Source organism: Phoenix dactylifera, chromosome 17, assembly GCF_009389715.1.
Source record: "Phoenix dactylifera cultivar Barhee BC4 chromosome 17, palm_55x_up_171113_PBpolish2nd_filt_p, whole genome shotgun sequence".
Taxonomy (NCBI): Eukaryota; Viridiplantae; Streptophyta; class Magnoliopsida; order Arecales; family Arecaceae; genus Phoenix; species Phoenix dactylifera.
In genome coordinates this window covers 14,950,510-14,964,026 of record NC_052408.1, presented here as the reverse complement: position 1 = coordinate 14,964,026, position 13,517 = coordinate 14,950,510, and the positions used below count along the sequence as shown (strand labels likewise).

Below are 13,517 nucleotides of genomic sequence, written 5' to 3'. Positions count from 1 at the left end.
CATTAGGATCAAATATTCATATAGAATTTGCTTGACATCCTTTGAGGAAAAAATTTGCACAAGATGGATGTTTTCACAACCAAAATGAGTGAAGAACTTCTCTAATTAGATTTCTCTTGAAAATATGAGGTGTCAAAAGATCCGTACTGACCCATGGGTCTGGAAGGAACTCGGAGACACTGAAGATTCTAATGGCCATCTACAACCACAGTATTGTGAACAGAGAGCAACTGTCAAAAATAGGCCATCTCAATTAAGCACAGATGTTAAGAGTGCCAAATTAAGGCCAGCCTGCTTTGCTTCTGACCATTTACTTTTCCTGAACATAGATTTTTCATTCATGCTCCTATCGAAGACCATCATGGTTGGGTTGAAGTCAATATAACATCACAGTAAAGGCAGCAACAAATTAACCCTTGTCTGCTAAATAACTGATGCAACTGGAAAAAGTAAGCTTGTTTGAACATCACTGTTAAAAAATCAGAATGATCTGACTGAAAAACAAAAGCTGTGCTGATGAAACAAGTTTCTAATAATTTATTTCTGGTCTTCAGCCATCATCACCAACTTCTACAACTACCAAACAAACACAAGGTTAAGAGCAAAACAAGGGAAAACAAATTACGGATAACAAGCTTAAATGACAGAAACAACACCAGCAATCCAACCATCCATCCCCTATTTACAGCATACTATCTGTCCTTGCCGGCAACCGCCGGAAGAAGTTTACCGGCGCTGATGGCATCCTGTGCCGAAACCTTGGATGCCTCATGATGTAAAAGCCTGCCAAGGCAGCAAGTACCTGGAATGGTGTCACATACAGCACCAATGCTGCTACAAGGCAGAATAACACAAAGATTGCAGTGGCCCGTGGGTCCCTCCAGCTGAGCAGTGCCTGTATACGCTCCCCCTGAGTTGCCACATCACCTACAACAGTTTGTATCCTCCCTGCAACACTCCTCAGTCTATCATACCTCATCCGTACGAGGTCTGCACCCCGGCTGGTAGGAAATGTATCAAACTCCTCATCAAGCTCATCTGGGTGCACAGCCTCTGCATGAGAGATCTTTGTGTTCATGTGTGGAGGATAGCGCGGACGATACCGATAGTTCCACAACCCTATCAGGAACATATACAAAAATATTGTCGGAAGTATAAGCTCTGGGAAGCACACCAGTATTAAGAACAGAATATGCACCAGTACAGTTGTGATGGGATTCTTCCATGCGCACACATTTCCAAACCATTTGCCCGCTGCAAACAAGCCTGAGACGACTGACATGAGCCTGAAGAAATTTGCTTTGCTTCGGCGCATGCTCCACAGGTGAGAGTCAACATCAGACATATACTCCACAACTTCCTTTCTAAGGGGTGGCTCCATTCTGCTCAGTCGTGCAGCCACCATCTGCACTGCTTGGTGGCGTAGCATATCCAGCTGCCTCACAGTTAGTGGCCGTATATAGTGCATCTTTGGTAGCAGAGGCCTCGAGTAAATGTACATCATGTTGATCAATGATGTGGATGAGAACCTTATTGCAAGGTGGAGTTCGCCCATCTTCTTGACACCTGAAGGGTGCAGAACTAGAAGCGGGTATGAGTGAGTGTACACGCGTCCGGTTTCCAGGGTGGATAGACGAATGCGAACCTTGCCAATCTTTGCATCTCTGTTACCATTAGGACCCTTCTCACCAAGCTGGCAGTTGTCAAACACACCAACAGTAAGAACTGTTGCTGGATCAAAGACTTCCCATGTATACTGCTCATTGTATTTCGGGCTCAAGCTGTTGATGATGGTGCGACTGCGTACCCACTTCTGACCATATTTGGCTACACAGTAAGTATCCGATGTGCCCTTTCCATCTCGTGTTTTCATAGGATGAAGCCCCTCAGCATTAAGGATGCCAAGCTCAAGCAACCCAATTGATGGTTTCCACAGCTGCCTTGCTGTTGGTCTCAGGTCACTACTGTAGTGGGTAGACTCATCAAGCACATGATAGCCTCCATCCAGACAAACACGGAGATGAATCCGGCTAGAAAACTTCTCCTTCTTTATCTGGTCCACATCAACTGCAACCGGCTTTTCAAGGCTGAACCACCGACCATAGATCATCCGATCATCAGCTCGCTTCTCTATAGACCCCAATGGTATCACAACACGGCCAATCACTTCATCTTTGTTTGGCCCCACTCTGTCTTCCACAGAAAGGATAAGGTGGTCCTCAAATGGTTCAGCCGCCACAAACATGAGCTCTTCATTCCACAGAGGGTTGAACGTCCGAGCTTGAGCTATCCTTGTCCTCGACAACTGGTTTCCTATCTGTGCCTTCACAAACACATCTGGGTAGCGAGTTTTATCAGCAATTATAATATCTTGAGCCTCGATAATATTGACATACACATACCACAGCCTGGGTGCATGGTAGACTTTCGACCGTATGTGAGAGTTGACAACAGAGGCATCAACAGGAGCTGCTGCATCCGAGTGCCATGCATCAGGAAATGCCTCATCAGCTTGGGTGCCAATCCAAACTGCAAGCATCAATTCGCCCTTTTTCTTATCACCCTTCTTGTCCTCAAGCCGATACCACTCTGGAGCCAATGGGCTGTCCGGCGGGACACGTGTCGGGACATCATTCAAATCAAAGCGTATGAATCCAACAAAATCATCCTTGACAAGATCTTTGTCTTTAACCACAACTTCAAGGATCGATGACTGCATCCGATCTCTAGAGAAAGCAAACACTTCGTTCCATTCTGGGTTCTGCTTCTTCTCAAAGTGTTTTGTGATCCCTCTGTAGTTCCCGACTCTCACCTCAACATAAGGGTCAAGACTCCCAGTAACATCCATGGCTGGTAAATCTCGTGCCTTGACCACACGCACAAAGAGGTACTGCATTTGCTCCACAAGGTCATATGTACTAGCTGGCTTCTCTGCACGGATGACCCTGCCTCCAACAATCTGTCCCCCACCAAGGAAAGGGCTTGTTTCTTTGAGTGCATAGTCCACTGGTTGCTGCGACGATGCCGATGAGTACATCCTGACCATTCTTGTGGGTGGGGGCTCAGGTTTCATTTGGTCAGACACATACCTTACTGGTTCACTAACTGGAGCTGTAGCATGGTGCTGGTGGACCTCCTTCGGGATAGTGTGAAAGGTATGTCTTGACTCAGACTTGTGTTCTGGAGGTGGATTTGGGTTTGTATTTAGGACTTGAACAGGATGTGTTTGCCTTGGAGGAGGATTATTTGGGAAAGGATCAATAGCTGGAAGTGGGTTGGAAGGTCTTATTGAGGGGTCATTAGTTAGGAACACTTTAAGGCCAATCTCTCCTTTCACACGTGAAAAAATTCCACGTTTGTCCAATGGGTAGTGCATAACAACAGCATCAGAAAAGGGGACAAAAGAGGTTCCAGCAATCCGAACCTTGCCAAGGAAGGACCTGGAATGTGTTGCCTTGTTGATGTTGTACACAAAAGCTTCAAGCGCAAGATCAGGGAGAGAAGCAGGATCAGAAATGTTGAAGTAGAACCGCTCATTCCAGACAGGGTTGAGATCTTTTTCCTTGATGGTGGTACGGAACTTCTGGCCATCAAAATGAAGTTCAACAGAGGGACTAGCAGAACCCTGCCCATCCTTGGGCATGAGGTCATGGGCACTTAAAACTTCCACACCCAGCTTATAATTGCTCATCTTCAGTAAAACTTGATTGTACTTGGTAACAGAATTCTTCCTAGTGAAATATAAATGAAAATGACATTAGTAGTACTACCTATTTATTTTTTTAAAAAAAAGAGTATGCCCAAATAGAGCTTTCAAGCTTGAAGTGCTAATATCATGAGTGGAGAGAGAGAAAGATGGCCAAAAGCATAAGCCTACATGTACCAAATTTGGGAAGATGACACAAAGAAAACTATATGCTTAAGCAGAAGACAAGTTCTTGATGAGAAGCCCTGGCAAGAAGTACAAGATTATCCGACAACATTATTGGACAGGCCCGTGCACAAGGCTTCCCCCCTTGTGGGGTCAAAGGAGGCTCAAACGAACGCAGCCTTACCCCCTCATGCAAAAAGATTATTTTCATGTTTCGAACTCATGACTTCTACGTCACAATTTAGCAACCATATTGTTGCACCAAGGTTCACCCTCAAATTGTCCAAGAATATTCTATGTTGACAAGCATGTTTCACAAACAAAGAAACTCAAACAGTCCAACCATCTTAGAACCAATATTGACCAGCATCAGACATAAAGGGAGTACAAGGAAAATCTGATGTTCTCGCATTATTTTATATCTAAACCATCATTGAAGCATGAATAAAAATCATAAGTTTCAAAGTGGCGGTCAGTTTCTGGTGTGCCAAAATTAGACAAAATTGTAACTGAATTCAAAGAAGCATGCTTACTTTGTTGGAAGACATATTTGAAAAATCAGACAACAGGACAATAATAATAATTTATTTATATTAAACTTAGTATATATATTTCATCATCATTTAGGATTAGCAGGCACTAGCATCTTAAAGTAGTTTGCTCAGGAATAAGATTTTTGTTCCCACATTTTACCAGAATTTACTTTTCTCTAATTTAATACTTATCAAAACAAGTTTGGTGTTTAAATATATTGGCCTTTTAGGAAAGGCAATCCTTTATAGATTAAAAAGATCCTTACATTGGAAGCTTTAGAAAGTTGTTACTTCATAATACTTTGTGCCGCCTAAAATTGTGCATGTATACATGCTTTTAACGATACATTCTAGAAATATATAATGATCTTGGGCTTTCATGATCATCGAAGTATAAAGAAACATCATTTGCGCCCTAGACTGAGTATTCTTTAGGAGTATAGAGATATCTCTTCACCTCAAATGTCGCAAATGGGACCTTTGAAGAAGAGATATATGTCTTTTACCCTGAATAAACACCTACAGGAAGGGATACTATAAAGATGTGTTAGTAGTATAAGGATCATGTGAGGTCTGAATGGATGCCAGAAATAAGAACCTTGGTCAAAACAAATCATCCAGCTCATTTACCAAATGGACCAAGGCCTACCAATTCAATTAATCTGAGAAGTTCACATCTTGAAGCAGTCTAGATGTAGAGATCACAAAGATTAAGAACAGTACCATGTTTTCGAAAAATCAGAAAAGAAAATGCCTTTCACCGGACTAGTTCAGAAGGCACATCCCATGCTCCTTTTATATAGCCACGAATGTCATTGTATTGATACTTTATTTCTGATTGAATTATAAATCTAGGAAAAGATCACTTCAACATTATTTCATGAAATTCTAGCATTTTATTAACATTCCAGAGTTTCTTGCTATCCATTTTTATTTGATCATTCTCGGTAGCTATGAAGACATTAACAGTCAAAATTGTTCCTATAAATGTAGATGTTATGGACTATTTAAATGGAGATTATAGAGGAAAAAATCAGGCTTCTAAAGCAGAAGGAATAACAAGTCCAATAAGCCAACAAAACCGATTCTCCAATGTGTATAACACTTCTGTAAGATTCTTCATGCTGAGTCTTCCCTTAAAAATATATAAGTCAATGATAGAAGAACTTCTTTACCATTAAATGCAGATCACTAAAGTTCAGCGGTATTTAGATCCAAGAATAAACACCAAAGAAATGCAAGGAATTATGTGATGTCAGGCCCACATTTTCAAGTTTATACTCTGACTTGGAGTAACATCAATGTCTACTGTACCATGTATAATTTCTAATGCGATTGAAAGCATCACAGGTTTGCAAAGAAGCACAAATCCATGAGACTCACACTAAGTCAACTCACGACCACTAAAACGCAGACCATTTAAGGTGATAGATTATTGCTTTTGCAGTTCATCGTTTTACCGCACACCATTTAAGATTTCTAATCAGTGTTAAAATCTACCTATTCCCCGTTCAGAAAATCTGGAGGTTGGTGTAGTGTCTTAGCTTGCTGGATTTCAGATGAGATGAAAAAAGAGCCCAACGACCTGAATAGCAGTGATGTCCAAAAAATTACGAACTAACAATAAGAGTTGTAGTTCTATACTTATTCAATTATCATATAGCAGCAGGAAATTTGCCTCATTCTCAAGTTCAAAACTTCTTGTACAGATTGGTTCTTTCCACCCCGGCAGCCTTACAACCCTAAAGGTTAATCCTCACCCTGGCAGTGTGGTTCCCTCTTGGTACCATTCAAGGGCCTATTGTTAGCATGCACTTTTCTCTTTGGTTGTTTATATATCCTAAAGAATTGAATTATTTGATCATATAAAGGTGTTTTTGAACCAGGTTATTTATATTTTCTGTTCGAGTTGAGAGCAACATTTTATGGCAGTACAACAGGTAGTGTGCAGAATTTTCTGAAGAAAATTAAAGAATGAATATATAAGAGAAAATCATGAGCCATGTTAAAGTTGAAATAATGTTAGCTCTGCATAGATCATAGAGTTATTTATTTGCAATTAAAGGGTTTGGGCACATTTGAAACAAAACTTTGGGTGCTAGTGGCAAATTGGACATGAAGCAGTTGAGACATCATAAATAAGGTTTTGAAAATGGTTTAGAAAATATGCCAACTCATTGAAACATGCTACAACAAGAAGACATTTAGTTGGAACAACAGGTTATTTTGATGCTTCAGACTTTTTAAATAGCAGTCATATTTTTCAAATTTCTAGATATCATTAATGGAAAGAACAACACAAGGAGCAATGCTTTTTTTTTCTTTTTGAGATCTCCAATCGAGAGCAGAGCATAGTTAAAAGATAAAGTAACCTATCAAAGAGCTACTCAAAACTTAGCAATCTAAGACTGCAGGATAGCAATTATGTAATACCAGGGCAGATTTTGAGATATGGTCCCAATTTAACATATATTCGTTGTGCAAGGAAAGAGAACGTTTCAGAAGATTACTAATACATGTGTAGTCACAGGGTAAGATTTTGTTCTCCAATTATTGGAATTAACAGAAAAAATTTGTTGCATGCATTAAAATAGGACTATCATCAACAATAATAGCATATGAGTTTGTAATGGAGTTTATCTGCCCAATTTTACTGCTTTGAAATGAATGAGAGATCCCATAATTACAGCAACAATATAAAACAGAAATGAAATAGCAACAATGCAAGCAGCATAAGTAGAACATAAGTTCAACTTTCAGCAATAACAATACTTGGTTATAGCAGAATGCAGCTTAAGAATCTTGAAATTTGTTTCTTTCTTTGATAATTTAAATTGTAGCACTTCTATAAAGGCATTTCAATAATCAATAAATACCACAGCATTCAGGGAATTTCTGGGAAATGCATTGCTGACATTTTTGGACCGAGATCACGACAAAAACCCTTAATGAAGCAAAAGCAAGGTCTGATCGAAACTTTCAGAGAAAAGTTATTTGGAGAGTATAGAGTTCAAGCATTTGGATAGGTACACTGGACTTCTTTGAAGGGTGAAAAAGTGCACAGCTGAACATGCTGACTAAAGTTCTTGAGGATTGGTAATGTACTTTGAACTACTCTTACTGCAAAATGATTGATGTTAACCTTGACTGTCCTTAGGTGGGGGAAAGCCGAATAAAAGAACTGAACAATCAGAACCATTAGAGAGCTAGGTGAGTATAACAAAATTCTAACATAAAATTCAAGTAAATATCCAAAGATTTTCAAATTCCTTTTTGTTACTTTTTTTTAAAAAAAAAAGAGTTTCACTTTTCAAGATTAATAGATTTGGTACTTTTCACCTTCTGATCGTAAAGACAGGAAGGACAGTTTGTGAGAAGTAAATAACAAACGAGCCATTAAAGTATATTTAAAGGATGAACAGATTTCTTACCTCAAAATTTTCCCGCTATAAGCAATTGAAGTGTTGACCTGACAGATATACAAAAGTATTGGATTGAAGCTTCAAATTCTTTAAATTTTAACAATGGATTCAGGCAGATGAATAAGCATCAAGAAATATTAAAAAAAATTAGAAGTGTAGAGACGAAAAAAGAAAGTAGAAAAGATCCATAATTTTTGAAAGTTTAACCACTGAACTTTTTTTTAATACTTGCCAAACATATTCCCACCTTGCCGAAATGGTAGAATTACCAGTTCTCCACCACATGCTTTCATACATGATTTAAGTATCAAAATTTGCCTTAAAGTATACTAAACACCGCATAAATTATAATGATCAAATCCTTCTAGTACATACTTTTTTTCTTTCCTTTTTCAGGTTTACGTTTCAAAAAATCTTGTCATCAAACTAATGTGGCTAATAAACCACAAGAGTGGTAAGCTAAAGACTTGTATGTCCACCCAGAAACAAACATAAAAATATAAGCCCAGCAGAACACGATAAATTAAAAATATAAACTTTTTTATTTAAAATCAAAAATAACCCGAAATATAGTAAAAGGTCTCACCCTACATTTAAATGAAACTAGTAGCAAAAATATACAAATATACATGGTTTGAAACTCACCAAAGCATCAAAAAACATAATTTCTTGGCATGATTCAGGCCTCAGTTAACAAGGATGAGTTTGTACAATTAATGGTTCAATTCCTTTTTCCAACTTAAGCCCAGAAGAACCAAGCGCAGACTTCGAGTTTAGCTTCTACATGCCTTGCCTTTTACCTCAAAGGTTATGGATGTGATCTAACTAAACAGAAAGGTCGAGTTTTTATAATCTCAACGGGGCAGAAGGAAGAATCAAGGTTGGACATCAAATTAACAAGTCAACAAGCATTTCAGTCCCTGCGAGTATGCAAGAACCAAAGAACGCAACCTTTTTCACATCTATGGCCAGATCTAGACCAAAATGGAAGGACGATATAGTAAAACAACAGAAGCAAAGAAACAGAAAAATGTACTTGAAACAGAGAGAACAGAGTGGGGAAAAATACTCAGATACTCCGTGTTAGCGAGCAAAAAGAGGTGTTCCGATTGAAAACTCGCGACTTATTGGTTGCAAGAATGGAATCGAGATATTAGAAGCATCAAAAGAAGATCTTTAACAGTGCCAAAACTTGTCCAGCTTCAGATGGATTATGGATCGAAGGAATCAGTGCCTCTCAATCTCAGGAGAGAGGGGGGTAAAAAAATCAAAGCCTACCTTCTATCTCCTAAACACGAGATCGTTGATTTATTAAGATCCCCTAAAACTCCACAAATCAGCCATTTCCCAGTTCTTGAAGAACTCAAACCACTCGAACCCATCCCACTCCAACAAAACCATAGTACAGCTCAAAATCAAACACAAAGTCATACGATCCATACAAAAGAACACCTCAAAACGAAAATCCAAGCTAAGAACAAGACCAGAAACAAAAAGAATCAAATCAAAACGCAGACCGCCTCACCTTCTCGGCTGATCACCTCCAGCTCCGTTCTCGCCCCTTCGGATCTCGATCTCAACCAAATCTCTGAGCTCTATAGACGCCCTTCAAAAGCAAAAACAAGCGGAAAACCAGTCAAAGAAAGCCATCAACCATGGCCGCCGAGTCGCTCGCCGCGTGGAGAGAAAACCGCGTAGAGACAAAGAGACAAAGGAGAGAGAGAGAAGGAAACCTTTTTTTAGGAACGAAGACTCGCAGTGGAAGAAGGTGGCGAGCTCGTTCTTATCGCCGTTCCGTAGACAAGCCAAGCTTTTCCTCAGCTCTGCACTTGTCCTTCGGGTTACTAATTATAATTAGGGTGGGATTAAATATTAATGGAGGCTTTTTAACGTCATAGAGAAAAATTAGAAACAAATGGAAACGGTCCGGTGGGAGCCGGTACATGAAGTAAATGCTCGTGCGAAGGATTTCTAGCCGTCCTTTTATAATAGTTTCTGTGGGGTCCACGGAATGGACGACGGATTTGGTGAAAAGGATTTGTATTAGGGTTTAAGCTTTGTGATGATGACGTGCTTAGCTTTTTTAAAAATGCTTCAGCCAATGATGGCGAATTTCTTGGTAACGGAAAAATAGGGGAGCGCGACTTTGCACGCAAGATGAGGGCAAATGACGTGTTTCTCCCTGTGTTTTCTGCTGAATAACGATATCAGCCCTCCGCTGTCTTCCACGTAGGTAGGTGCGAGGACTTGGGGTATTTGGGATTTGAAAATGGACCGCGTAGGAGACGGGTCCTGTGTCAACCCGGTCTAACCCGTTAAACCCTGGTACACCAATTTTATTTTTTGTTTTCTCATTTTGTTGACCGCACCTATACTCATTTTGTGTAAACCGCCACTATACTTAAAAAAAAATCTGATTTGAGCCTTGGATTTGATACTACACCAATTAAAATCTAATTGAACCAACCCAACAAGAAAGGCATCTCATAGTAGTAAAAGGTTGATGGTATAGTGTTGCTACTATGTTAATATCAATCCTATAAGCTGCAGCTCCAAGACCCAGGACGACTATAAAAAAAAAAAAAAAAAAAGTTTTAGAAACAAATTTGAGTAACATTTGAAAGAGTTTTACAATTGAATGCAGGTAGAGCATGATAACACACTCATGCTATTGATCTGAAGGCGTCGTAAAAAAAAAAATTCTTGCTCATTAATTTTTTTTAATATAAAAATAAATTATCTAAGTTTATGAGCACATTTACCGATCTTAAGCATGCATTTCTTCCAATTGATTGACCGACTTGGAGCTGTATTGAACTTATGGATCGAAAACATGACACAACTTAGACGCTATTCATCGTACATGCTACTTCAATATACATATTCTTTCCTATCCAACATGTCATATACATGTAATAGGGCGATAATGCAGCATAGTATATACTTGGTATATTTAGATAAATAATGATTTTTGACATGCTTATTTGACTCAATTTTGAGAACGCATGCAATTTCACCCTTGCAGCATCAAGGGCTCGAGGGCAGGATGGTCGAAATCCAGAGGCGGCGATGGTTCGGTTGAGTGTAGGAGCCGCCATGTCCCCTGGTCAGCGATCAAAATCTGACGAGGATTCCATTCAATCCACGGTGGAAAGACAATGAAAGGATGCTAGAGAGTCTCTTTCCAGAGTCTCCGCCCTTAACGAAAAAGATGGGACCGATATGTGGGCTGTCCTTTTACAAATATCAAATATGGCCGTCAAGGGTCATTTGGTTCGGAATAATCCATCAAAATAAATATATATTCATCGTTCTGCCCTCAACGATGGACCAAAACGACCACTTCAGCGTCAATCGGCCACCAACCATGGTAATCAACCGAGTTACTGATCTCAAAGTCAGCTGAGTTGTGGACTTGAACCATCATTCCAATGTGAGAAAACTAATCCACCACGTCTCAAATTCAAAGTGTATTAAAAGTAATCAAAGCTTATTGAAGGTACAATTATGATCGATCATCTATGAAGCATGCTGTGGAGAAGTTATAGCTCATCCCAACAGTACGTCTAGGTATGCTTCTAATTTCTCTCTCGCTTTATTTTTTGTTGAAATTTCTTATCTGGCTTTGGCAATTGGGTTCTTCATGGAGCAAACTCTTGTAAGTAATTTTTTTTAACAAGAAATATATGTTATGCTCTGGACGGGTTCCATTGTAAATGTGCATGTGGTAGCACACGGCGAGGCCCTTGTCAATTTTTTTTGAAAAAAAACAGAAATAAGAATAAAAAAACACAAGAGAAACGCTTTCCGTTAGATATAACCGAAGGCATGGGAAGCCAGGAGGACCATACTACTTGTCAGTGCCGGCTCGAGCCTTAGGCGACTGAGGCGGTCGCCTAAGGCCCCGGCCCAGGGAAGGCCCCACCCAGCCTTTTTTTTTATTCCACCATGGCGCTATGGCAGACCGCAGATGAGACGGAGAGTGGGTTTGGGCGGCAACGTGAAAGGCTGAGACTGAGCTGGGACTGGCAACGGGCGACGGTAGTCGGCAGACGGGGACTGGCGACAGGGACTGGCGACGGGCGATGGCGTGGTCAAACGGTCGAGTCGTCGACAAGCAACGGGCAACGCAACGGCTATTTCCTCCCCGGCTCCCCCTTCTCTCCCCCCTTCTCTGCCTTTTTAATGCCGGAACCTTCTCCGGTTCTTCATTCTTGGCACTCGGCAGTCGGCAGAAGCGGCTTGCAAAGTTGCAGAGCGACGAGCGCAAAACCCTCTCCAGCTCTCCTCGTCGACGTCGCCGTCCTCGGCTCCGAGCTCCGAGCTCCGGTCCACCGTGCGTCCGTACAGAGTCCCGTCCTCTCCTCGCCGACTCCGAGTCGCCGTCCTCGGCTCCTCCCGTCCTCCGACCTCCGACTCCGCGGCGACCGAGGCGGCGAGGCCTCCCGAGTCCCGACTTCCGACTCCGAGCTCCGCGGCTCCGGTCTCGTCGGCTCCGCCGCTCCGCAGCTCCGGCCTCGTCGGCTCCGCTCTAAAATCCACTCCACTGGATTTTCAATTTTGACAGGGAATGTGAGACCGTGAGACCCTAATTTGTGCTTATTAAATGTTAAATAGTTGAGCTCTGATCCGGGTTTTGTTTGGTTGTCCACAGTCCACACATTAATCTTTTAGCCATCAAATCCCCCTCTTTCTGCTGCGAGAGTATTAAAAATCTAATTTTTTTAATGCTTTCTTTCTCTGTCTTCTCTCAAATATATTAGATTTGGAGGAATGAGATACCAGGGGGCAGGGGCCGCTGAAGGAGAGAATAGTTTCATTTGAGGTTAGTAAGAGCATTTAGTTCTCAATTCTCAATTCTTTTTGTTCTTCTTTTTGGCGTTCATATGATAAAGATTGAATCTTTTTTCCTGTATCTGGTTTTTTCTGGAGAGTTTTGGGGTTCTTCACGCTTTTGATCATGCTTTGGATTGAGTTGAGGCTGGCTTTTTTTTAAAAGTCATTTTCTCCCCAGAAGTCCAAACTCTCAGACATCCTTTCAAAGTTTAGAATGATTGTCATCTGAGAGAGCTAGGGTTGGGCAAATTTGTCTCGCACAGGTCTCTACATCTCAGAGAAATAATTGACCAATGCCCTCACCACCCTATCGTGTTGAAGGTCACCTAGCTGGCTAAACCTTTTCTGCATCATGATGACTTCGAGCCTCTTCACTATGAAGTCCATCATCAGGTGGACAAAGGAGTCAAAGTTGCTGGATGTAGCCACACCATATTGGGCACTTCCAAGTTCCAACAAGCAATTTTTGCTTGTAATTTTTGTTGCTTACTCCTGATGAGTTTCTTCAAAGATTTGACTTTTTTGATCAAAGATTGAGATCTTTGGGTTTTATTGCACTTATTAAAAAATTTTCATAATAATAATAAATAAAAGGCCTCTCTAACCGAGTTCGCCTTAGGCCCCCAAACGGGCCGCCCGTGCTACTTGTCACCGTCAATTTCTGAGTTCTTTTACGCGATAAAATTCTCAAACTATTTCAAAATGCAATTAATGTCTTCATTTTTCGGAAGTTTCATTAAAAGCAGTCACCATCCACGCAGTATGATAGCCCATGCTTTGATTAGCAGCAGTCATACCGGCTCGATAGCCCATGCTTTATGTACGGCCCCAAAATTTTTATTTTTATTAAAACTG

The 13,517-nt window shown here is 40.7% G+C and overlaps 1 protein-coding gene across 2 annotated transcripts; it reads right to left on the bottom strand.

The window, feature by feature from the left end:
• Nucleotides 1-432: 432 nt before the first annotated feature.
• On the bottom strand, nt 433-9,662 carry LOC103719418 (FT-interacting protein 3-like). 2 transcript variants are annotated; one of them, XM_008808654.4, is made up of 4 exons: nt 9,560-9,662; nt 9,352-9,432; nt 7,836-7,873; nt 433-3,731 (listed from the first exon to the last, which is right to left on the bottom strand). In XM_008808654.4, the coding sequence occupies exon 4, from the start codon at nt 3,689-3,691 to the stop codon at nt 683-685; it is 3,009 nt and encodes a 1,002-aa protein (XP_008806876.1). In that variant the 5' UTR covers nt 3,692-3,731; nt 7,836-7,873; nt 9,352-9,432; nt 9,560-9,662; the 3' UTR covers nt 433-682. The 2 variants fall into 2 exon arrangements, with proteins under 2 accessions (XP_008806876.1, XP_038971113.1); XM_039115185.1 differs by lacking the exon at nt 7,836-7,873.
• Between the last annotated feature and the right edge of the window lie 3,855 nt (nt 9,663-13,517).

Excerpts from the sequence above, each read along its gene's own strand:
- LOC103719418 (XM_008808654.4), bottom strand. The coding sequence starts at position 3,691 with ATGAGCAATTATAAGCTGGGTGTGGAAGTTTTAAGTGCCCATGACCTC.